This window comes from Globicephala melas, chromosome 1 (genome assembly GCF_963455315.2).
Source record: "Globicephala melas chromosome 1, mGloMel1.2, whole genome shotgun sequence".
Lineage (NCBI taxonomy): Eukaryota > Metazoa > Chordata > Mammalia > Artiodactyla > Delphinidae > Globicephala > Globicephala melas.
Genome location: NC_083314.1, coordinates 92,156,955 through 92,181,538, shown reverse-complemented (window position 1 = coordinate 92,181,538; position 24,584 = coordinate 92,156,955). Strand labels below are relative to the sequence as shown.

The window sequence follows — 24,584 nt, the reverse complement described above, 5'->3', positions numbered from 1 at the left end:
CCCACCCTCCCTACCCCACCCCTCTAGGTCATCACAAAGCACTGAGCTGATCTGTGCTGTGCTATGCTGCTGCTTCCCACCAGCCAACTATTTTACATTCGGTAGTGTATATATATCGATGCTACTCTCACTTTGCCCCAGCTTCGCCATCCCACCCCAGGTCATCAAGTCCATTCTCTATGCCTACCTCTTTACTCCTGCCCTGCAACTAGGTTCATCAGTACCATTTTTTTTAGATTCCATATATATGCGTTAGCATACAGTATTTGTTTTTCTCTTTCTGACTTACTTCACTCTGTATGACAGACTCTAAGTCCATCCACCTCACTACAAATAACTCAATTTCGTTTCTTTTTATGGCTGAGTAATATTCCATTGTGTATATGTGCCACATCTTCTTTATCCATTCATCTGTTGATGGACATTTAGGTTGGTTCTGTGTCCTGGCTATTGTAAATAGTGCTGCAATGAATATTGTGGTACATGTCTCTTTCTGAATTATGGTTTTCTCAGGGTATATGCCCAGTAGTGGGATTGCTGGGTCCATATGGCCATTTTTGAGGCTCCAATAGATTGATTCTTTAAATCATCTCAACCAGTCATATGCTGGCAGCTCTAACGGGGGAAGTTCATAGTATATTCCAAAGTCTAATGTAAACTACTTCTGAATTACCCAGTTCTCTCTTACTGATTTGTAATTGATTGCCAGTGAGGCCAAGATCATGAATTTGATGCTTTTATAGTCCTTGACTTCATAAAAAAAAGAAAATCTCATTCCAAATTGTCTCTTAAGGCACAAGAAATAGTACAACATTGTAGCTGGCTTATTCCAAACCATCAGTTTTGGGGAGGGCCTCAAAACATGTTCTTTTGATGGTCAATTAGTAGCATCTCCTTCATATAAGGAAAGCAGCAAAAAATTATTTACTCAAGAAGAACTACAGAACTGAAGTTTACAGTGGTATTAGTACCTATAACACATGAGGAGGAGTTGGACTAGCTGGGAGTTCATCTGTCAACACCAAGGAATTCATAATATAGTTGATTCTGTTGTACAGAGCCACTAAAACAATTTTAGGATACTGATAGGATAGGGATGTTAATACCACTATCCTTTCTGCCCACAACACAAGTATTTTATACACAAGACTGCTTTAGAAGAGAATAGTCTATTAACAAATATTCAAAATTTTTCTTTATTTCAGAACTGCCTTTATGTACAGACATCATAAAAAAATGCACATACACTGGAGATTTTCCAAGGAATTGGAGCTGGAAATAAAAGTTAAGGGCAACTAGGAGAACTGAAACTGTCCCCAAGAAATTCTGAGGATCACGCTTCCTTAAATGTCCTTGATAACCTCTTCAAGTTCTTCCTTTGTGAACATGTGGAAATTCTGGCCAGGCTGCACTGTGGCTAGCTGGAAAGAAAACAGAGAAGGCTTAATAAGCTCGGCTCGATCACCCTGCTTATAGCCCCAGCACGGTCAGGAGAAGTTGTTGGTGACACAGCTGTTCATTAGGAACTAAGGGATCTGCTGTCCCAGGGATATCCTTTCCAGCAGCAGTTCCTAAAATAGCTGTCTGACTCCAAAATAAAAATCTTCTTGACCAAATTTTCTATTTTGAGGTTAACCCACCACATAATAGTTAACCAAATGCCTGGCATCACTGTCACTTCTTGAGGTTACTTCAACAAGGATCACAAAAGCAGCAGCAAATTGGTGTCAGTAGTTTTTTCTGTTAAAGATTCCTTTAGAAATATATTAAAAGCATATTCACACACTTGCAAGTTGAACTTGTGTATGTGACCTTGGTATACTTGCCCACTCTGTGCCTCAATTTCCATCAGTAAAATGGGGATAAAAGCACCTAACTCATAGGGTAGTTGTGAGGATTAAATGTGTCAATCCATGTAAAGTGCTTAGAACAGTGTCTAGAACATTGTAATAAGCACCACATAATTAACTATTATTGGTGGGTATTATTTTCTCTAAAACTGCCCATATGGTAACTTAACAAGAAAAACATTTGTTTTGTTTTTTTAAAAGGACTGGTGATGAAAAGATCTCATTAACACTGACCATAGGAAATCAGTTACCACTAAAGATATTAGTAATAATCAGCAGTCCAGATTATAATGTATTTAAGCAATAAAAGACTAGGGTCAGAAGATGGTTAGTTTCAAATTTAACCAAACCACCAGGTCTTCCATCATCTCTGCTGACAACATAGTCCCATGTTTTAGGGTAATACTGAGGAATAGGTGCCACTTCACTTTTCCCTTTAGCTTTTGTGTTTGTTTGAAATGTCATTTCCTTATATTACCTTTTTTTAACTTTAAAATTAAACATAATAGGGCATTTTTTGAGTAACATTCACTATTGATATTTAGTATAATTTGAAAACTGCCAAAATTAGCACAGCTCAGTTACATAATGTTTATTATTCTCTGCCTCAACTACAGGTAAAATTTAGAAGAAGACTACTACTGCACATCTTAAAACACCTGAAGATCTGGTCTGGGGACAGACTAAAAAAAATGTTCTCTCAAAGCCTGCAGTCTCCACTAGATTCTCCTAAAAGATCTATCCAATTACACGAAATATCAGAAGAGTCCCAAACATGTTTGTAAAATGTATGTTAAATAATTTAGTGATGTCCATATAGACCATGAGTTCTATTCCAAGGAAATTAAAATATATAAATGCTTTTCTTAAGGACATGAGGACAGAGAGATACAAAGTCAATAAACCAGAGAAGAGTGAGAGCCTATAGAGTTTATTGTCAAGTCACCCATGGCTCACAGGCTAGTCCTCCCAAACCATTACAGGGGCTAAAAACCAGAAACTGGGCAACTCTGAATTAGAACAGTCCTATAGAACCAGGCTGCAAATCAATACTAATAGGACTTAAACCAAATACTGCCTTCAGGAAGGTACCCATCACTAGATGAGTAAAAATAACCCCTTGCCATTTACTTACATAATCTATATGAAAGCTACTTTTCTATTTATCTCATTTTACTTTCTTTTTTTAAAAATACATTTATTTATTTATTTATTTATTATTATTTTTGGCTGTGTTGGGTCTTCCTTGCTGCACGCGGGCTTTCTCTAGTTGCGGTGAGCGGGGACTACTCTTCATGGCAGTGCACGGGCTTCATTCTCATTGCGGTGGCTTCTCTTGCTGCGGAGCACAGGCTCTAGGCGTGTGGGCTTCAGTAGTTGTGGCACTCAGGATCAGTAGTTGTGGCTTGCGGGCTCTAGAGCACAGGCCCAGTAGTTGGGGCGCACGGGCTTAGTTGCTCCGTGGCATGCAGGATCTTCCTGGACCAGGGATCTAACCTGTGTCCCCTGCATTGGCAGGAGGATTCTTAACCACTGCGCCACCAGGGAAATCCTCACTTTACTTTCAAAAAACCTCTGTGAGGCAGGTAAAACAGATATTTTCTTTTATTGATTTGATCAATAATTAATTGCTAAGCACCTGTGTACTAGTTACAGTTGTACAAGGCACTAGAGATCCAAACATGAACAAAGTCTGTCTTATTTACTAAGAGCTCTAGACACCAAATGCTTTTAAAGTCAGGTAAGTGTTACAACAGAGCCAAGCATACATAAAGGCACAAAGGAGTAATCTAGGGGGAGTCCAGGAAGGCTTCAAGGAGAAGCAATCTTTGAGTTGTATCTTAAAGCACTACAAGAATGGGTCAGTCAAGGAGCAGAGGGCAGACTGAATATGCAAATGCATAAATGCACGAAACAAGATGATGCATTTGCAAAACTGAAAGTAATTCCAAATGACTAGAGCAGAAGTTGCATATGTGATGAGATGAAATGGAGAGGTAGCAGGAGTTCAGAGCTCATACAGAGATAGTGTATTAAAGTGTTAAAAAGTACAGGACCGGGCTTCCCTGGTAGTGCAGTGGTTGAGAGTCCGCCTGCCGATGCAGGGGACACAGGTTCGTGCCCCGGTCCGGGAAGATCCCACATGCTACGGAGCAGCTAGGCCCGTGAGCCATGGCCGCTGAGCCTGCGCGCCCGGAGCCTGTGCTCCGCAATGGGAGAGGCCACAACAGTGAGAGGCCTGAGTACCGCAAAAAAAAAAAAAGGACAGGACCCCAAATCAGACCTGGTTTCAAACCGTGACCCCACCATTTACCAATACTGTTACTTTGGGCAAGGTCTTGCCTTCTCAAAGCCTCAGTTTCCTCCTCTGTAAAATGGAAGTAGGAATACCTATCTCATAAGGCTATTGTGAGGATTAAAAGATAATTGCATGTAAAATTAGCAAGGTACCTAACAGGTTAAACATATGCCTTAAGAAGTAGTGAATTACTATGACATGAAGTTTGGAATTTATCTTGCAGACAGTTAAGAGTCAGAAAAGACTTTTTACAAGTGGAGGACAATTGAGATTAGATATGCAATTTAGAAAATCCACTTCAGTAGCACAATGGCAGGGGAAATGGAATGAAAATGAGGAGGGTAAGGCTAGAGGCAGGAAGACTACCTAGGAAATCTCAAAACATACAAGGCAGGAGAAAAATGAGGGCCTGAACAAGAGAAGGCCCTAGGAATAGGCATGAAGAAGACGCACTGATATGAGAGTTATTTAAGGAGGCAAAGAAACAAATCGGTGAAGGCAAAGGGAGGTCAGAGTCTTCCAGGTTTCTGCTGTGAATGACAGGTTCACTGAAGGTGTCATCAACCAGAATTAGAAATAAGGGAAGAGGAAATGGTTTTCAGGAAAAATGATGAGTTTAGTTTTACAACTGTCAAAAATTTGAGGTGTCTGCTTCAGAAAAGGTCATATAAGAAGTCTTAAAAATGACCATGAAATCTGATAAAGAGGAGTTATGTTAGCAAGGGGCAGTCTCAGGGAAATAATAACAGAAACCAAGGCAGTGATTGAGAAATAAATGAGCGCGAGGCAGTGAAGACAATGAATACAGATTCATCATCTAGCAATTAAAGGTTAAAAGATATGATGAATGGAATAGCAATAAAATGTAACAAACTCCTGAATTTCAAAATTATTAAGTGAAAGAAGTGAGACACAAAAAGAATACACACTGTAAGATCCATTTATAAGAAATTCTAGAACATGCAAAACAAATCTATAGTGACAAAAAGCAGATCAGTGGGAAGGAAGTGACTAAAAAGGGGCATGAGGGAACTTTTGGGGATAACAGAAACGTTCTGTATTTTGTGGTTGCGGATACAAGGGTTATACCTTTGTCAAAATTCACTGAACTGTAAACTTAAAACAGGCACACACTACAGTATGTACATTATGCCTCAATGAAGTTGATCTTTTAAAAAAGGATACTAGGTAGAGAGAGGGGTTGACAAAGGTGGGTTTTGTTTTTTTGTTTCTCTAAAGATGCAACTTGGAAATTTTCCCTTTTTGAGGGGAAGTGGCTGTTGAGGAGAGGCTGGTGACGCAAGGGACAACTGGAGGAGCAGGGACCTCAAAGAGATAGAGGAGGGTGGGCTCTAGAGCAGTGGCTCCCAAATGCCTGACCTTCTTAGGCTGAGCATCAGAGTCACCCAAGGAGATTTCACAAATAGAGATTTTTGATGGACAGCCAAAGACTGATGGACAGCCAGGTTTGGAAACCATGAGTTAGAGCTTGGAAAAGTGGAAGTGCCCCTGTGTTAAAGGGAAGAAAACTCTAGTCAGGGATTAATGATAGAGCGTGGATGGGACACACACCTGATGCTCTCTTCAAAGCAACACTGTAGTTGCACTGAAACTGAATGAGCTAAAAAATATCTTTGAAGTTTTAGTTGAACCAAGCAGGGCTTAGAACCTTCACTGTGAGATCAAAAGAGCTACATGTGAATTACTCTGAGGTAGCAAGGAGACAGTCTTAGTGGAAATGCCAAGACCCTATCTCATTCAGTACCACAGAAAACAAAGCACAAAAGGAACTGACAAAATCCCTCCTAAGGGTCAATATGGGCTATCGTTGCATATTTTGCGCCTCATCATCTCAGAGACTGGCACGAAGGGGAAGCATTTTCAAATCTTTGCTGAGAAGGTGAAAAAACAACTATTTATGAAGTAAGTTTTCCATTTCCATTCCATAACCCCCTCTCCCCATGCCTGCTGAAGAAGCAAGCCAAACACCCCTCCCGCAGCCCCAACCTCTCTCCAACTCTTCTCAGACCTTCCCACCATTAGGCCAGCCCCTTGTTCTGGTGCCCAATTTTGCCCCTTTCACTGCAGCCTAAGGAACCGGGCTCTATTGGTGACAGATTGACAAACAATACTCTCCAGTACTCTCTCCATTCTTCTGCCCATAACCAGTCAATCCTTTGCCAGAGATTTATCTAAATATACATTTTCTCAATCTATGCTGAGTATAGCTGAAAAGTATCCTGGTAAGTGCTGATTGGTTTAATTACTGATTTGTGATTCCAGCTTCAGTTGGCCTTTAAAATTTTTTTTTTTTTTTTCCTTCCTGCGGTACGCAGGTCTCTCACTGCTGTGGCCTCTCCCTTTGCGGAGCACAGGCTCCGGATGTGCAGGCTTAGCGGCCATGGCTCATGGGCCCAGCCGCTTCGCGGCACGTGGGATCTTCCCAGACTGGGGCACGAACCCGTGTCCCCTGCATTGGCAGGCGGACTCCCAACCACTGCGCCACCAGGGAAGCCCTAAAAATTTAATTAAAATATAATATACATACATACCATGCCTCCAAGGGTAACCACTATCCTGACTTTTTACAACAACTTGTTTTGTGATTTCAGCCTCAGCTAGCGTATTTTAATGTGACCCAGCAATCCTTTTACTCATCCCTGTCTTCCCTTTTCCCTATCCATAATGACGTTTCCAAATATTTTCCATTCCTTTTAATTTCACTGTTGCATTCACCCACCTTCAGCAGATGATCTAACAATCACCAGGGAAATATAATACCTCTCTCCCAGTTCACCTCCAAGCCTGCCTTAACTTTACTCATCATTACCTCCCATCCTGCTGTCTACTCTTAGGATCCTAAATAAGGGCATTCAGAATCTGGTCCACGTCTCTCCAGTGTCATCTCCCTATCTCACATACATCTCACACTCCAGCATTCAGATAAATCCCTCAGAGTTCCCTTTTACGCACAACGTTATTTTACATGTCCTGTTCCCTCTTCCTGGAATACCATTCTCTTCCCTTCTCCTAACTTCACCTCTTCCAGTAAGCTTTCCTAATGCCCCAGTATAAGTTATATGTTCCTGTGTCAATCCATTCATATTGCTATTACAGAAGTATCAACCCAAGCTGTTATTATCTGTATGTCCTCTATACTGCTTAATGGGAACTGGATTTTCTGTGTCTGTATCCCTGGCATCTACATAGTACCTGGCATGTAATGGGTATTCAATATAATGCTGAATCAATTCTATTTTTCAAAACCAACTCCTTCATTTGTACCATGCCGTCTCTCTTCTAGAACTTTTCCATCACTATCTAACTTCCACTTTTAATTCTTTTTTTTTTTTTGGTGGTACGCGGGCCTCTCACTGCTGTGGCCTCTCCTGTCGCAGAGCACAGGCTCCGGACGCGCAGGCCCAGCAGCCATGGCTCACGGGCCCAGCCGCTCCGCGGCACATGGGATCCTCCTGGACCAGGGCACGAACCCGTGTCCCCTGCATCGGCAGGCGGACGCTCAACCACTGAGCCACCAGGGAAGCCCTTAATTCTTTTAACATTTTTCTATCCACTACTTGCTTCTCAGACTATAAAAGTATTTTCAAGTCTTTCCCCATCCTTAAAAAGACAAAAATCCTTTTCTTTAATGCTGCCTGCTGCTGACATTAATTACTTCTTGAGAAGGCAGCATATTGTTTTGTCCACTTCATCACTCCCTTTTATTCTTTAACTCACCAAATTCTGGCTTCTGCCATACCACGTTACTAAAGTTGCTTATTCACAGGATAATAACTTCTTGAGAACTGAGCATACAAAAATGTTACTATCTTGATCTTCAGCAATGAGAGCTATGATATCTGAATAAAACAGAAAAATACCTCTATGTTAGTTGCATTCAGCTTCTCCTCCATTACTTGTTTGAGGATTATGAGTGAAGATTTGATGGCTTCTTTCAGTGTCATAGACTTGAAACAAAGAGGGCAAGAAGAGTAGCCATTAATTGTACATAATCCCTCCTTCCTTCAAAGATTTCCCCTATATCTCCCTGAAGAAATGATTTAGCAAATATTAATAAATCAAACATCTCAATAAGTACAGTGCATTACAAGTATCTCCAGAATTCAGGTAAATGGTAAATAAGTAGAGTACCTTTATTCAGAGAAAAAAAAGTCTTATTTTGAACCAGAACAAAGTTACCAACTTTAATATGTTAAGTGATCTTTGAAGAAGGGGAAAGTTAGACTTCTCTAGTTATTGTCTTTTGATTTAGAAGCAAGATAATATTGATGATATCCTGTGAATAATAATTCCCAAATGATCTAGAAGGTAGCCCAATGGTTTAGAAAATCTGCTCTTTGCTTACCCCATTTTGTATCTAATTTCCTGCACACGTAAAAGCAATACTAGAAGTTGATTTAAGCAGGCATCCCTGTATGAACCACCTGAATGACAAGTAGGGCAGCCTTCAGCCACTACAATGAGTTACCCCAAACCAAGGCTTCCCATCCCACAAAGATAAAAAGTACCAAATGCCCACTTGCTTGGAGAGCCAGACTAGGAAATATAAACTGCTAAGTAAAGCTGTGAATATAAAGGATAAACAAATTGTGGTATATCTATACCATGGCATACCACTCATCAATAAAAAGAAACTACTGAAATGTGCAAAAATACGAACGTATCTCAAAAACAGTACGTTGAACAAAAAAAGGCAGACATGAAAATACAAACTGTATGATTCTATTCATAGAAAGACCAGACAAAACTAATCTACAACGGTAAATGTGCCTGAAACGGGGGAAGAGACTGACTGGAGAGGAGGCAAGCATTCTGGGGCAGGGTGATGGAAGTGTGCTATATATATATGTATCTATTTTAAATTATTTATTTATTTATTTGGCCGCGCCGGGTCTTAGTTGTGGCATGCGGTATCTTTTAGCTGCGGCCTGTGGGATCTAGTTCCCTGACCACAGCTCGAACCGGGGCCCCCTACATTGGGACCGTGGAGTCTTAACCGCTGGACCACCAGGGAAGTCCCTATATTTTGTTTTAAGTGCTGGTTACAAGGGTGTATACAATTGTCAAAACTCATAGAACTGAACTCTTAGGTCTGTGCATTTTATTTTATGTAAATTATACCACGATTTAAAAAAAAGATAATAGAAGTCGTGAGAATGCTTAATTACCTTGTGGTAAACTTCTTGCAAGGAGCTCTGGGCACCCTCTGAGGCAGAGCCAATCGCTCGAGCATCACACTGTACAAAGGTTCCAGATGGGTCCATATGAAACCTGCAAAACCACCAAAAAGAAGAGGATTAAAATGCTTAAGAACGGTGGCATTTTATGTAACAAACGTCTCACTAAAAAATATAAATGCTTGGCCCTGCAGCCAGGAAATACCGAGGCACAAATCCAAAAGATGTTCTATGGCTGGAGAAACCAGATCTTTTAAAACGTGTTTAAGAAAACTAATAATAATTTCCTCAGGGATTTAGAAGAGAAGTATGTATAAGAATACTTTATATAGAGAGTATATATAAATATGATACTTATGTATGCCTATCTAAATACTATTTGAGGACAAGGATCAAATCAATATTCCAAAGCAAGGCTCAAACACATTTTGACTACAGCAACAAAGTTACTTCTAATTTCTTTCCAGAAATAGCACTGATTCCAGTAGAGGAGTTCTTCATAAAACCCCCAAATTTGTTTTTGTGTAAGCAGCACAGAATCAATGAACTTTATAGAATTAGAAGCCCTTCATTTTTACAACTCTACAATAATCTTCTCACTTGATTTAAACAACCAGTCCCATCCCAAATGAAAATAATTCTCCCAAAAACGAAGCAGGAAAAAAATGGCCAAATGGTACTTACAGCTGGGGTCCTTTTTCATCAACTCCTCCAAATAACAGTGCTACTCCAAAGGGACGAGACTAGAACCAAAAAGCAGGAGGTATTAAGATAAATAGCTATGAAGTAGGGGGGCGAGAAGAGACAGGAAAGACATGTTCCGAGGACAAATGTCATCAGTTCCACAGGACAGCAAGAAAGCTTCGCACAAGCGTCAAACTCACCATGGCACCTGGATCTGCATCTTCTTCTCCAAACTGTAGAGCCAGATTTGACACAGCCTGAGTCACACTCTCCACTGTCATGGTCTCATTGTAGGTGAACCAGTGGTTCTAAAAGAAGAGCAAAGCATGGTCTACCTTTCGTAAGAATGGCATTAAAAGTAGCCCACCATCTCACCACACACATCCCTTTGAACTGTGGTTAAAAACTGAATGCTCAAGCTCTGGTGTGTTTTCCTTAACATTAAACTCAAATGCTCGGGACTGCATGAGAGGAAGAGAAATAGCTCTGGAAATAAAGTTATATCAAAAGGACTCTAAGCAATGACGACTTTTCAAGGGAGAGGACTGCTCCCTTGAAAAACAGAGTTAACCCTTCAGAGCACCAAATCTAGTCTTTTCACAAAGTGAAGGCTAATAGCTGAGTGCCGCTTTCCCTCAAAGGCCCTATCTTAGCATTCTGTTGGAGTTTAAATTAAATGACTTATTCTTACATAAGTACTGACAGCAAACCTGCAAATAAGCACAAAAAAAATTTTTTACCAATCAGATATTTTTTTCTTACCAGTCTACTACTCTGTAGGCAGCAGGAGCTCAGTTAAAAAAAAAAAAAATCAGTATTCCTAACCAGCATTTATCACCTGGTACATATCATTACTCACTACAGGAGAGCTGTCATTTGCAAGCCTAGCTGCAAAGGCAGTTGGGGTGAGAATTCCTTTAGCTATTTCTACCTCTTGCTATGGTGCTCCCACAGAAAGTCAATTAGGGAACAGAATACAGTGCAATGCTTGCTTTATATAAGGCAAGTCAAAAAGAAGCAAGAGACTGTCAGCACTATTTACCAGGGCTTCCTCAAAGCTGCAATGGTTGGATGGCTAGACTCCAAGCCTCAGAAAGTTGTAACTAGGGATTCTACCCAAAATCACTCCCAAGAGCTACATCTGATATTAACACAGATACCTGCAGTACAGCCCAGGCAGTTATATCATCACTAAACAAGGAACACAAGCATCATGGTAAAAAGGAGAGATGATGCTAATTTTACCTGTGTCTCCACTCTGGCTTTATCAATTAAAGTCTTAGCATCAGCAATTAGCCCACTCATGGCACAACCTGCAATGTAAAAGCAACAGTGACCCGATAGCCAAATCCTTGTAGAACTCTTTCATCCACTCAGGAAATACTGAAATTCTGGAGTGAAACCATGGCAGCCATTCAGCAATCCCATAGCAATATACCTAAGAGATTAGATGGGAAATTATCTACACTGAACACAAGTATAATTATATCACTAACAAATAAAAACCATTCATAATGAAACAGAAGTCTAGCTATTAAGGTAGGAGACAGAGAAGAGCAGCTACTCAAACATGAATTTCCACACGTTACATCCTCAAGCATTCCTTCAGCACTCTTTGGTAGCCCGTGATGCACTTTCAAACTAAGCAAGCACTAACAGTCCAACAGGAGAAACAAGGGAAAAAAAATAACTATCTCACTATGAGCTACAATGGAAGACCCTAGAAGAAAATCAAGTCTTTTCACTTTCTGACCAAACACAAACTAGTTATATGAGAGATGGCCCAAGATGCCAAGATTATGGCTGTGACGTTACATGTCATGACTCAAATCTAAATTTCCAGTCTGGGTCTCACTCCCACATTTCAGACCTATAAAGCCAAACGACTCCCTTAATATATCTACTTGGATATACCACAGACTCAACTCATTTCCCTTCTAGGCTCCATCTTTTTCCCTGGCCCTCACAACCAACTGAATCCCAAATTCTATCAATTGCTGTCTGATTAGCCTGTCTGGCATTAGTCCTTACCTCTCCGTCTTCTGGCCACCACCTTGGTTAATCCTTCATTATCTCTTTATTTGGACTATTAAAAAAATTTCTGACCTGGTCTCCCTGCCTCCAGTCTCAGCCCCCTTCACTGTACCTTCAACACTACTATCAGAATGGTCTTTCTCAAATCCTAATCTGATCATATTTCCTCAGTGCTCAAAACCTTGGCAATGCAAAAGGATCAAGTTCAAGCTCTTTAGTGTGGTAAAAAGGACTTCCACTGTTTGATCCCAGACTCATTTCTTGCCACATTCCACCTGCCAGTCATGCCAAACTGCGTGTGCCAGGGTATTTTATATTTTACACCACCACAGCTTTGCTCTTCTATTCCCTCCGACCAGAAAGCTCTCCCCTGCTACACCCAGACACTTATTCACTTGGTAAACACTTCCTTATCTTTTAGAATTCAGTTCAGCTCAAGCATCACTTTTATGGAATCCTTTTCTGAAAACCTCACTACCACTGGCCCCAGGGAAAACTAATTGTTTCCTCCATTGTACCCCTACTAAGCATATACTACAGCCTTTCTTAATACCTACTTCACTTAATTGCATTGACTTATTTACATATCTACCTCTGTTATTAAACTGTATGCTCCTGGAACACACGGGGACTATGTCTCATTCCTTTGTGTGCCCCTGGTGTCTAGCACAAAGTCTGGCACATAATAGGTTCTCAATTTGTTGAATGAAGTGACACTGACCTACCTCCAAAAGGTAGATGGCTTCAGAGAAAGTAGATAAAATGTTCTAATCTTAAAAGACTAAATCTCAGTTTCTGTATCTATGAAAGAGATAATGTCAAGCTCCCTGAGTCACTATGGCATTTGATTCTGACGCCCTCAAGCAATTAATTATTTTACCAATGTTTCAGTAATTAGATGACTAGATAGGTTAAGTAAATGTGGGCAGTCAACTAAAATGCCATGCTATAAATAAGTAGAACTACTCATCATGTTACAATGATGCCAGAGGCCACGGCAGGGGAATTTAACAGGGACCCAAAAAAGGGAGGAAGGGAAGGTGAGGGGAGATAGACTGAAATGATAAATCTGAAAATAGACGAAGAGTACCGATCTGGGTCAAAGTCTATCATCCTTATACTCTCTGCACCTTGGTCACTCTGAAGATCTTTAAGAATTTCTCTTTGCTTAGTGGACACCCCTACCTTCCCACACAATCCTCTGCTCCAGGTAGCCTCCTAATGTTATGCATCGATGAGGACCCAGCCACCATAGGGAGCTGGCCTATGATTCAACCTTCACATATTTCAATAACCATCACATTTGCCAAGTATAAATCTCAGGGAGAAAGGAACGTCTGGGAGTAGGTGAATCCTATAACTGCTTCCTACTACCTATATTATGCACAATGGCCTACTACCTGGAAAATGATAACTAACAAGGGATAAGATGCTCACCTAATGAACCTCTCTTGAAACATCAAAGAAGACTGATTAACCCAGGCAAGATCCTACAGAACAGCCTTCTCCTACTCCTTACCTATGTGAGCATCAATCTCTACAATTTTCTCAATGCTGCTGGGCTCCATGAGTGGAGAGGTAATTCTCTTCTCCACAGCTAGGCACACACCCTCTGATGTCTGGATCCCAATGGCTGTAGAACCAAGCTAAAGAGAAACAGGTTATGGTTATCATATAGAAGTCAAAGAACAATCTCACATACTCACCAGGAATCTCTCTGTATATCTTCACATGATAGAAGCTTCAATCAGCCATATCTAATACACAGAGAAAATAAGGAGCACCCTAATAATGTACTATTCCTGTCAATGGCAAGAGCACTGATTTACAGAATTTTGTGCTTCTAAAGGGGAAGTTCAAGGTCTTGAAAATGTCCGGAAAATGATCAACTCTAATGCCAGTTTTTTGGAGAGGGGCAGATTCTAAAGTTCTAAACATAGAGGGCAAGAAGTAATACAACTCTAATGTTTTTTCTGGACTTGGTATCTTTTTACCTCTGCTACCTTGATCTATCCGAAAAGGTGATATCCCTCAAATCTATGTGACTCCAGAAAAGTCATTTACTTAAAAAAAAAAACAAAGAAAGAAAAAAGAAAAGATAAAGAAACACCAACAACATAAAAATATCTTTCAAGGTCACTAGCAGTCTACAATATAGCTTGATTTCATCTCTCCATCTCCATGTCACCATCCTAGTCACCCACCCCTCTTTGTCTCAGTTTCCTTATCTACAAAAGGGGGATAATAACAACAATACCTACACATCAAGAGGGGTAAACACACATACATAAAATGCTTAAAATGGTAACTTGTACGTAATAAATGAGCAACAAATGTTAGCTATTTTTTTATATGCCAAGATTACTTCAATAGCCTCCTTAGTCTATCTTTAATCTCTCTCTCCCAATGTATCTTTCATATTATGGCCTGACTGATACAATAAAATACTATTTTCATTATACTTCTCCTTCTCTAAAGAATTAATATCTCTCTATACTGCCTGTAACATAAAATCCAAGTAAAGCTTCCAGAGTCCTCAAAACCTAATCCTACTTTACTCTTCCAACTTTATTATTTATCATTCTCCAGCAAAATCCCTCAGGTATAGCCAAATCCATTTTCTCATGCTATATTATCCGCTACCCTTGTTCTGCCCATGCTGTCCCACCTGGAATACGCTCCTCCCTTTGCCTATCCAAATTCCACCCATCATTCATAAAGGCTTCCATAACTATGCGTGCTCTCTCCTCTAAATAATCACTATATTTACTTACAGTAAATCACTGTATTTACTTAGTTCTACAAAGCAATGACTATCAGTGTGAGCATCAGATTCCTGGAGTCTGTTATTGAAAAGTATTCCAAAGAATTTCATAAATCATTGTGCATAACATGCTTAAAACGCATGCAGACTGAATGATCATGTCTCTTACATATATGTATTATTTTTCAAATGTGTAAAGTTGTGACTTTATTTAGAAGTGTTATTAAATATATATACCTGCTTTTCACTGTATATTTTCTTAATGGTACATGCATAACTACAGGAGATAAAATGTCAAAGAATTTTATGTAAAAAATGAGTGCTCTTACTTCTAAGTAAAGGTGTAGACTGAATACATACATTAGCTCTACTCCTTCTCCAAGTCTTAGAACAGGAGATTAAAAGGCTTAAGCGGGGACTGGATAAATCCACTAGGACAAAGAGTGGACAAAGACACAGACACAAAATTTTAAAGCAAGAAGATGGGTTAGTGATTACTTACTTAGCAAACCTGAGAAATCCAAATCCTAAGCCAGTAGTAAAGAAAGTCAAGAAACAACCTGATTTCTATCATAGGACCCCCCAAAAAGGGAATGGTGGCAACAAGGACCTCTGGAAATAGAAACAGAACAGCTAAAAATTATAAAATTAGTTCAACGTTTGCTTAAGAGACAGATTTCCAGATCTCTTACCCTACGTTGTAAAGCTAGATGATGGCCCCCACTCCCACTCCTGTAGAAGACTCTGGAGAGAGTAAAACAGAGGGTCTCTAGATTGGGGGATGCCACCATCGAAGGCAGAGTACTACAGGAAAACGGGAATTAAGTAAAAATTGACAAGTTTAATGTTAAGAACCCCAGCCTTCTTTCCCTGCTCAGCTCTCAGAAGTGAGCAGGCAGAAACACCTTCAAGGCATGAAATGAGAAGAGGCAGTTTTCTCTAGAGCAGTAGTTTTCAAATTTTCTGACCCAAATCTACATTAAGAAATATACTTTATATCATGACCAAAATACACAAACAGGTACAAAGAAATAAATATAATAGAAACAAAGTTTCATGCAGAAAAGAAAACACTCACCAATACTATGAGCAAGGCATTCTGAGATCTACTGCTCCAGTCTACGTCAAAAAGAAATGCTCCCATGACCTACTAAATTGATTCAGTGCCCACTAATAGGTCAAGTTCTGCAGTTTAAAAATATATATCTCTAAAGAATCTAGCTTGTTCAAGGGGAAAAAGAAATCTAAAGAAAAAATTTTTTTTTAGTCCTTGAAAAAGGTATTTTCATCCATAAAACAAGAACAGGACACTAATAAGAAAAAGGAAAAAAAGCAAAAAAGCTTGGAAATTCAAAATACTTTCTTATGAAATCATTGGAGAACGGGTTCTACCAAATTGAAGGAATACATCAAAAAAGAAAATGACTTGCGATCTAACGCAAGAGGGAGTTAGAAAGAGTTCCTAGGATGATGATGATAGAAGAGCTTAAGTATACAGCTGTGCAGCAGGCCCAGAGAACCAGTCCAGATTAGAGCTGGTCAAAGGCTCAAAGATTTCTTTAAGAATCTTTCACAGGATACTTAATGTGCCTGAGTGTTTTGAGAGGATATACATAACTTGGAGAGACCTTGGGGATGAATTATTGATATTTACATACTAAATTAGGCAAAATTTTTAAAGAGAATTACAAACTCCCAGGAAAACACTATTGTGCAGAAACAGAAAAACAGCTCAGGTATGAAAAGCATTTACGTAGTCTTACCAATAGAAATGTTGACTAATGATCTAACAAAATTATGATAGATATGACATACATTGAGAGGGTTGCCCTATCTCTACCCCAGTAGGAAACTGTATATCTGTGTGTCACTGGGGGCAGAAGTCGTCATCCTTCATAATGAAAAGTCTGTGGATAATACCTAGGTGAAAAAAATGTAAGTCTGTGTTCCTATCTTAGAGATATGGAAGTAAATGCCAAGAAAATTAGTTAAAAGACTTTAAAATGTTGCATCTGAGAAGCTGAAGATAAAGAGGGGCAGGCTCAGGGATTTCTGCTTTTGTTACAAGGTTTATAAAACTATTTTACCTTCTGACTAAAACTACATGCACGTATGCCTTAAAAATACAGTTGACCCTTGAACAATACAAGTTTGAACTGTGCAGGTCCACTTACATGTGGATTTTTTTTTTCAATGGTAATACAACAGTACTGATCTGTGGTTGGTTGAATGGGTGAATGAGGAACCACAGATATGGAGGGCCAACTATATCAATAGATTATAGGGCAATTTTAGACTGCTTGGAGGGTCGGTGTCCTTAACCCTTGCCTTGTTCAAGGGTCAACTGTAAAATAAAAAAGTCAGAAACCATTGTCAGAGAATTTAATTTGGCACTTAGTTGTCCTCTAATTGTTTTGTGTATAGTGTATTGATCTTGAATCTCCAACTGAACAGAGCAGAACAGAATTCATACCTACTTTGTAAATTTTTATTTATTTATTTATTTACTGCTGCATTGGGTCTTCGTTGCTGCGCACAGGCTTTCTCTAGTTGCGGCGAACGGAGGCTATTCTTCATTGCAGTGCGTGGGCTTCTCATTGTGGTGGCTTCTCTTGCTATGGATCATGGGCTCTAGGTGCATGGGCTTCAGTAGTTGTGGCATGTGGGCTTCAGTACTTGTGACTCGCAGGCTCTAGAGTGCAGGCTCAGTAGTTGTGGCTCACAGGCTTAGTTGCTCTGCGGCATGTGGGATCTTCCCGGACCAGGGCTCGAACCCGTGTCCCCTGCATTGGCAGGCGGATTCTTAACCACTGCGCCACCAGGGAAGTCCCCATGCCTACCTTAAAATTTTATCTAGCAGAGTTATTCTCAACCGGGAGCCATTTTACCCCCTAGGGGACAACTGACAAAGTCTGGAGACATTTCTGGTTGTCACAACTGGAGGAGTGAGTGCTACTGGCATCTAACGGGTAGAGGCCAGGGATGTTGCTAAACAGCCTACAATGCACAGGTCTGTCCCCCACAACAAAGAATTATCCGTTCTAAAATGTCAATAGTCCCTGTAATTATTTTGTGGAGGAAGTTCTCATAGCACAAGAAAAAATTTTCAACTTGTTCAATTTGGCCTCCAACTTAAATAGCTTTCTAGGACTTCCCTGGAGGCGCAGTAGTTAAGAATCTGCCTGTCAGTGCAGGGGACACGGGTTTGAGCCCTGGTCCGGGAAGATCCCACATGCCGCGGAGCAACTAAGCCCGTGCACCACAACTACTGAGCCTGCGCTCTAGAGTCCGCGAGCCACAACTACTGAGCCCACGTGCCACAACTACTGAAACCCGTGCACCTAGAGACTGAGCACCACAATGAAGAGTAGCCCCCGCTCGCCGCAACTAGAGAAAGCCCGCACGCAGCAACAAAGACCCAATGCAGTCAAAAATCAACCAATCAATTAATTAAAAAATATAATTTCTATGCTTCTACTCCAAAAAAGGGTCAATATTTTGAGACAGGCTATTTTACAAAATATATCAAGATAATTTTCTCTTGTACATTATATTTATACCCAGACATTTCAATATTACGATTCTGACTAAACTCCACCCCCACCCTGGGTTGGGACTGGGGAGATGGAGGAGGGAAGAAAGGGAACACTTGAACTGACTATGTATTATTTATTTAATATAATTCACTAGCATAGTAACCAATGTCCAGATGCTCAGAATAATACAATAATTTTGACACTGTCACAGATTTCCATTTCTTCCCCCAAACCTAACTCTAAAAGGCACTCTGCTCCCACCTCTGCTGGCTATATCTCACCCATGCCATCCATACAGCACCTCTACGTGATAATTTCTATTTGTCAGCCATTTTCAGTCATTTCTCCAGCTCCTTTCATACTACTAAATCCTTATAGTTATCAAATTGCTTTCACATTGGCTAAGTTGCCAAGACAACAACAAGGTTGTTTCAACACCTAGGAGTATGAATTTTTACACAGGTTAAGCAGCATACATTAATGGCACTACTCCATCCTAGCTCAAACTAGGGCTACAGAGATCAGATACTATCTCGTTATCTCTAAGCAACGTGGAAATTAATAGCACTAACGGGCTTAAGGAGAACCAAAAAAACTGAGAATTACTCTTCGCTTGCACATCTGGATAGAACTATTACCTTAGCTGAGGCTCAAAATAAATGCTACAGCTTGGAATTGTGATAATCTCAGACTTCATAGTAACATATGGTTTAAATATAGGGCACACATGATTAGAAATAGAAAACAGGCACTTTTTGTAGCTGGCCCATCGTTTTCTGCCCACTATCTACTACAATGCTTCCACCTTCACTTCTATGTTTTCAACTAAGAATCTTCTTTGCCCTTTCCAGATTCTCATACAACTATTTTCCCCAATACACTCTTTCTAGAAGAGGTAACTTAGAGGGAAACACAATAGTTCTCTTCAAATATGTGAGGAATTGCCTTATGGAAGAGGTTTAAACATCCTGTATGGTTCAAGGGCAAAACTAGGGCCAACTGAAGGAAACTTCAGGAAGCTAGACTTTCAATTCAATATAAGGATAAATTTCTAAACCATTATGAACGATTTCCAAACAGAATGAGCTATCTAGTGAGAAAATATTCTGTCACTAGATCTATAAAAACAGAAGCTGTTTGGGGATGCAGAGGTGATTGAAACAGAGTGAAGAGTTGGACTAGATCAGTGATTCTCAACCGTTGCTAGACACTAAGAATCACTGAGGTAGTCCTTAAAAATACTGATGCCTGGACCTTATCCTAAACGACCTAATTTAGATCTAAAGCAGAATTTAGATTATCCATAATCCAACAAATAGAAGATCCCACATAAGTAACTTTAGTATAAATAGCTTACTTTCTAACTAATTTTTTGAATACTGGTTTGAACTATTCGATTTTGTTGTTAGATTACAGGACACATCTCTTATTCAGACCCAAAAATGTCTAGTACAAATTGACAAATTTACCAACAAGAATACAGGTGATCAGTTAAATGATTTGTTCAAGATGATAAAATATCTCCCAGGTGCTAACTCAGGAATTCTAGACCCCTTTCTTTATAGCCAAGAAGATTATAAACACAAACATGTCCTTGCAACCCCACTAAGAAAAAGCTACTTACATAACTATGAAGCAGTTATTTGTTTAAAAAGTTCCAAAGTAGTTGTTAGGAATGGGATTGAAATTGTTATACAAATGGTTAATTGTGCCCAACACTGTAAATCAACCATACTTCAATAAAAAAATAAAATTAAAAAGAAGGTTAACTGTGGTTGATTAAAGGGAGATAAAGAACATTTTCTAAAGGAATAGCTAAAACACATTTACTCCAAATGTTCTGCCAGCAAAGTACTAAGTTGCCATGAAATTTCAAAAACGACCCCACTTGATACTATACCTTGATAGCCTCAATGGCATATTCCACTTGAAATAATCTTCCTTCAGGAGAAAAAGTATTCACACCCCTATAATTAAAAAAAAGAAAAAAGAAAAAGGTATTAAAATTGTCAGAAAAAATAAGCATAGAGACACTAAAGTCAAGTTCCTTGACATCTAGCTCAGATGGCTACAAGATGTGCACACTGTCTTTATGCTCCTTTACCCACAACAATCTGTAGCTGTTTTTTGGTACATTAACAGTTTTTCAAGAGAATGGAACCTATACATAGAACACCTCTGCCCCACTCCCAAAGTATCTTCAAACTGATCAAATGAAAGCAGGTGACTTTCTGCCTCTATCTTGAATCAATTTGGAATCCCTCTGGTAAATTCATGCCCCCAAACTATCAGGCAATTCCTAAGAAAATGTGCATTTATCCTTATCCTCTTCCCATTACGTGAATTTGATGTTAATATCTTACTTTTTAGTAAAAGTCAGCCACAGGGACATTTCTCTATTTATTTGTATGAATTAGTATTGTTATCTGAAAAACAGACTGAGATCTGTTGCAGTTCCTAAAGCCTAACCTAGTTAATTCACTCAATACATTATACATGCCAGACTGCTCTTCTCCCTTAAACAATTCCCAACCTTTCCTTGCTCATCTGTTAGAAATCCCTTTGGAGAAGAAGCATCATGGTCTTAGCTATAAAAGCTTTCCGCACACAATGGACACTTTAAGAATATTTGAACAAATGAATGAAAATAGTTGTGCTCCTTGGTTTATGGAGTCTGGAGTTTATAACGTGTAAGATGATATAGAGCAGTGTTTTCAAATTTGTTTTATCAAAACCTCTTTTTTTAAAAAAATAAATATTTTTTATATATATATATATATCCCAAATATAAAACAGATAATAATACAAGTTGACATTTACTGAATATGTACTATATGCCTGGCACTGTTGCAAACCTTTAAATGACAACACACTTAATTCTCAAAACAATCCCATGAAATAGTATTCTAAAGCGATACTACTTTAGAGATGAGGAAGTTGAGACACAAAGAGGTTGACTAATTTGCCCAAAGTCACTCAGCATATAAGAGGCAGAACTGGAATGAGAATTTAGGCAATCTAAGACCAAGCTTTCAACTATCAGGAGTCAAAAGAGAATCTCACCATTCCAGCCTCCCATTTTCCCCAGAGGTACTATCCCTAATGTCATTTAAAAGGAAATTTAGGACTCTAAGAAACAGCTTTTAAAAATCACTGAGAGGAAAGTCCGAGGGCAGAAGACCTGGGATTAAATTCTAGTTCTGCCACTTACTAACTTTAATTTGCTCAAATGAAAAAAAAAAAATCTATCCTGCCTCTGTCATAATACAATTGGTATTGAATTGCACAGATTATGAAAGCACTTTGTAAAGTGTAAAGTACTGTGTGAATACGAATACAGTATTTTCACCCTAATTCAGGAACTTTATCCTGTTGAGGTATTACTAAGTCTTTCCTAATGTGGGCTCTGCTCTTGGCCCTGTTTTCAAACTTTCTCTGGGTTATTTCATTCATGTCAAGCACTAACTACTTCCAAATCTCTATTACCAGTTTGACCTCTTTCCTGATTAATCTGAAAGCCTCCTGAGCATTTCCATTTGGATATCCCATTAGTGCCAAACACTTGACATTTTCCAGTCTGAAATATACAGTCACCCTTGCAAAATCAGCTACATCTCCTGCCATTCCTACTTCATTTTTACTTTAAAACACCTCGCATCTCCCAGTTCCCCAAACTATAAAGTTCTGAACGATCTGACTCACTCCTCCCTTTTTCCCATAATTAACAATATGCCAAGTCATATCAATTCAAATCAGTTCCCCCCACGCCCCCCACACAGTAACTCTACACTCCCTTCCATTCTCAATGCCCTCATTACCTTTCAACTATTTTAATAGCCTTCTAACTGGTACTGATTCTCTTTCCTCTAATCCAGTCAATTAATCTCTATACAACGCAATTATGATTATGTAACTTCTTAAAATTATAATTTATGCCACACAGATGCCTACAAAATAAGACCCAAACTTCTCAACCTCATATTAAAAACCATCCAGTATCTAGCACCATAGTGTTTTCCCAGATCTCCCCCCATTCCCATATGTGTATCATATGTGCCAGCAGACTAGAATTTTCGCAAACACTATGTATGCTTTCCCACTGCCCCTCCTTTGTTCATCCTATATTCTCTGCCTCAAAACTATTCACTCTCACTCTCCATATTTATTAAAACCTTACATCTAAGACTCAGTTTATTTATGTTTTTTAAAATTTATTTATTTATTTAGGCTGTGCTTGGTCTTATTTGCAGCAAGTGGGATCTTCATTGCCGAATGTGGGCTCTTAGTTGCGGCATGCATGTGGGATCTAGTTCCCTGACCAGGGATCGAACCCGGGCCCCCTGCATTGGAAGCGTGGAGTCTTAGCCACTGAACCACCAGGGAAGTTCCTAAGGCTCAGTTTAAATATCAGCTCCTTTTGAAGTTTTCCATAATACCCTAATATTGAATGCAATCTCTCTCGTCAAACTCCCATAGTGTTGATTTGAGCTTCTCTAATGACATGAACACATTTCTGAATTATACTATAGTTACTTTTGTAAATAGTTCTTTAAAGGACAGTCTCCCATATGAGAAAAAGGAACATGATATTGTTCACTGCCATATGACAAGCATTCAAGTACCTTAGCTAAGTGAATAAAAAAGGACTGTTTTAGGCATTCTTTAGGAAGATACAAAAATGAGTAACACAAAGCAGTTAATAAAGATGTTAAGTAAATGATCACAAAAACCTTAATAAAGGTTTTCTGATAAGAATAACAATTTCCATCATACACACCCCTTACTCAAAATTATATCACCCAAAGATGATTGTTTTCAATGCTCTGGAAGCTAAATACTGACTAACAAAGTTATTTTATAGGACAGTAGGAAAAGGAGTCCGTTTTTTTTTTTGTTTTTTTTAAGGAGTCAGTTTTAAAACCTCACATACATCTTCTATGAGTCAGTAAAAGGATTTTTTTCTTAAAGTGGTAGTTCTAACTGATAAAACTTTTGACAGGTTCAACATATACTTGACAAGAAATGCAGCTTCTCAAGCCATCTAGTACAAAGAAAACATCTGCCTTTCCTGGCTTTAAAATTTAAAAAAAACAATAGCTATGTGAAACGTAACTGATCAAAACAGAAACTGAAAGTAAAAATGTCTACAGCATAAGTATGTACAATTTAATATTACTTAACATTTCCAAGCTCTGAAAGATTTTTTGTTTTATACAAATACAACAACCTCACAGCTTTGATTTCAAAAACAGATCTGGCTGCAACACACATTTAAAGTAACTTGCTTTAAACTGTTTAAAAAGTCAGAAAAGCTTGGGTCTAGTTGAATCAGCATGATGACAAAACTCTTGAGAACACTCTAAACTCCAGTTCCCATAAAATCAGACACCATACACTATATCTGGGCGAAGCTGAGACTTCCTTCGCGCTTCTGCAGAAACTATACATCACATCACGCCCCATTACACCTCAATCAAAGGAATGGCTGCTCTGTTCCCACAGCTAAGAAACGGAAAACGAGGTTGTGCTCCTAGAAGGAAAAGGGAGCTGAAATGATCAAACCCATTAAGTGATCTCTAATTGCTTTTTCTTCCAGGCACACGTTTACATTTTTAAAAAGGCAGTCACACTCAGCACAAAAAGATGAAGGGGAGAAGGGGTGACTCCTGGCCTTTCCAGGTTAAAGGTCGGAGTCGCGGCGCGCCAGCCGCCTTTCGCCAAGCACAAAGCGGAGCTTCACGCTTCCGCACCGACTTCGGACCCAGCAGTGACTCAGCGGTAGGACAAGTGCGGCCGACAGGCTCAACTCTAGCCTGGGGAATCACAGCGGGCGGCTGGGGAAGGCGAGAGATCCCCGGGCCGGGCCAGACTCGGGATCCTGGGGCGCCCCCATGACACGGCAGAACCCAGGCCCAGACCGGGCCCCGGGCCCGCCGACCCGTAACTTCCACCCCATTTCCCCCAACCACACAGACCTGTCGTACTCAGACCGGGTGAGAAACATGGTAAGGGCAGGAGAAAGCGGCAGCGGCCACTCGGGGATTCTGAGGGCCAAGACGAGTCCACCTGCACCCAACTCACCCACACCGCCACACAGCCAAGTCTCCGTTACCAACTGCGCGTGCGCTCGCAACCCCTTCAGCCCGCCCTCCTGTACCTGCCTTCTATTGGTTGGTCGGAGTTCCCGCCGAGGTGACTGGGCCAACGCGCTTCCCCCGC

General features: G+C 39.8%; 1 protein-coding gene across 2 annotated transcripts; it reads right to left on the bottom strand.

Annotated features, from left to right (window-relative positions):
- Positions 1-1,177: 1,177 nt before the first annotated feature.
- PSMA5 (proteasome 20S subunit alpha 5) lies at positions 1,178-24,488 on the bottom strand. 2 transcript variants are annotated; one of them, XM_060301596.2, is made up of 9 exons: positions 24,447-24,488; positions 20,266-20,332; positions 13,585-13,711; positions 11,277-11,344; positions 10,232-10,339; positions 10,032-10,090; positions 9,339-9,441; positions 8,031-8,117; positions 1,178-1,421 (listed from the first exon to the last, which is right to left on the bottom strand). In XM_060301596.2, exons 3-9 carry the CDS (start codon positions 13,631-13,633, stop codon positions 1,344-1,346), a joined length of 552 nt encoding a protein of 183 aa, XP_060157579.1. In that variant the 5' UTR covers positions 13,634-13,711; positions 20,266-20,332; positions 24,447-24,488; the 3' UTR covers positions 1,178-1,343. The 2 variants fall into 2 exon arrangements, with proteins under 2 accessions (XP_060157579.1, XP_030724788.1); XM_030868928.2 differs by having other exon boundaries at positions 24,341-24,487.
- Positions 24,489-24,584: the final 96 nt, after the last annotated feature.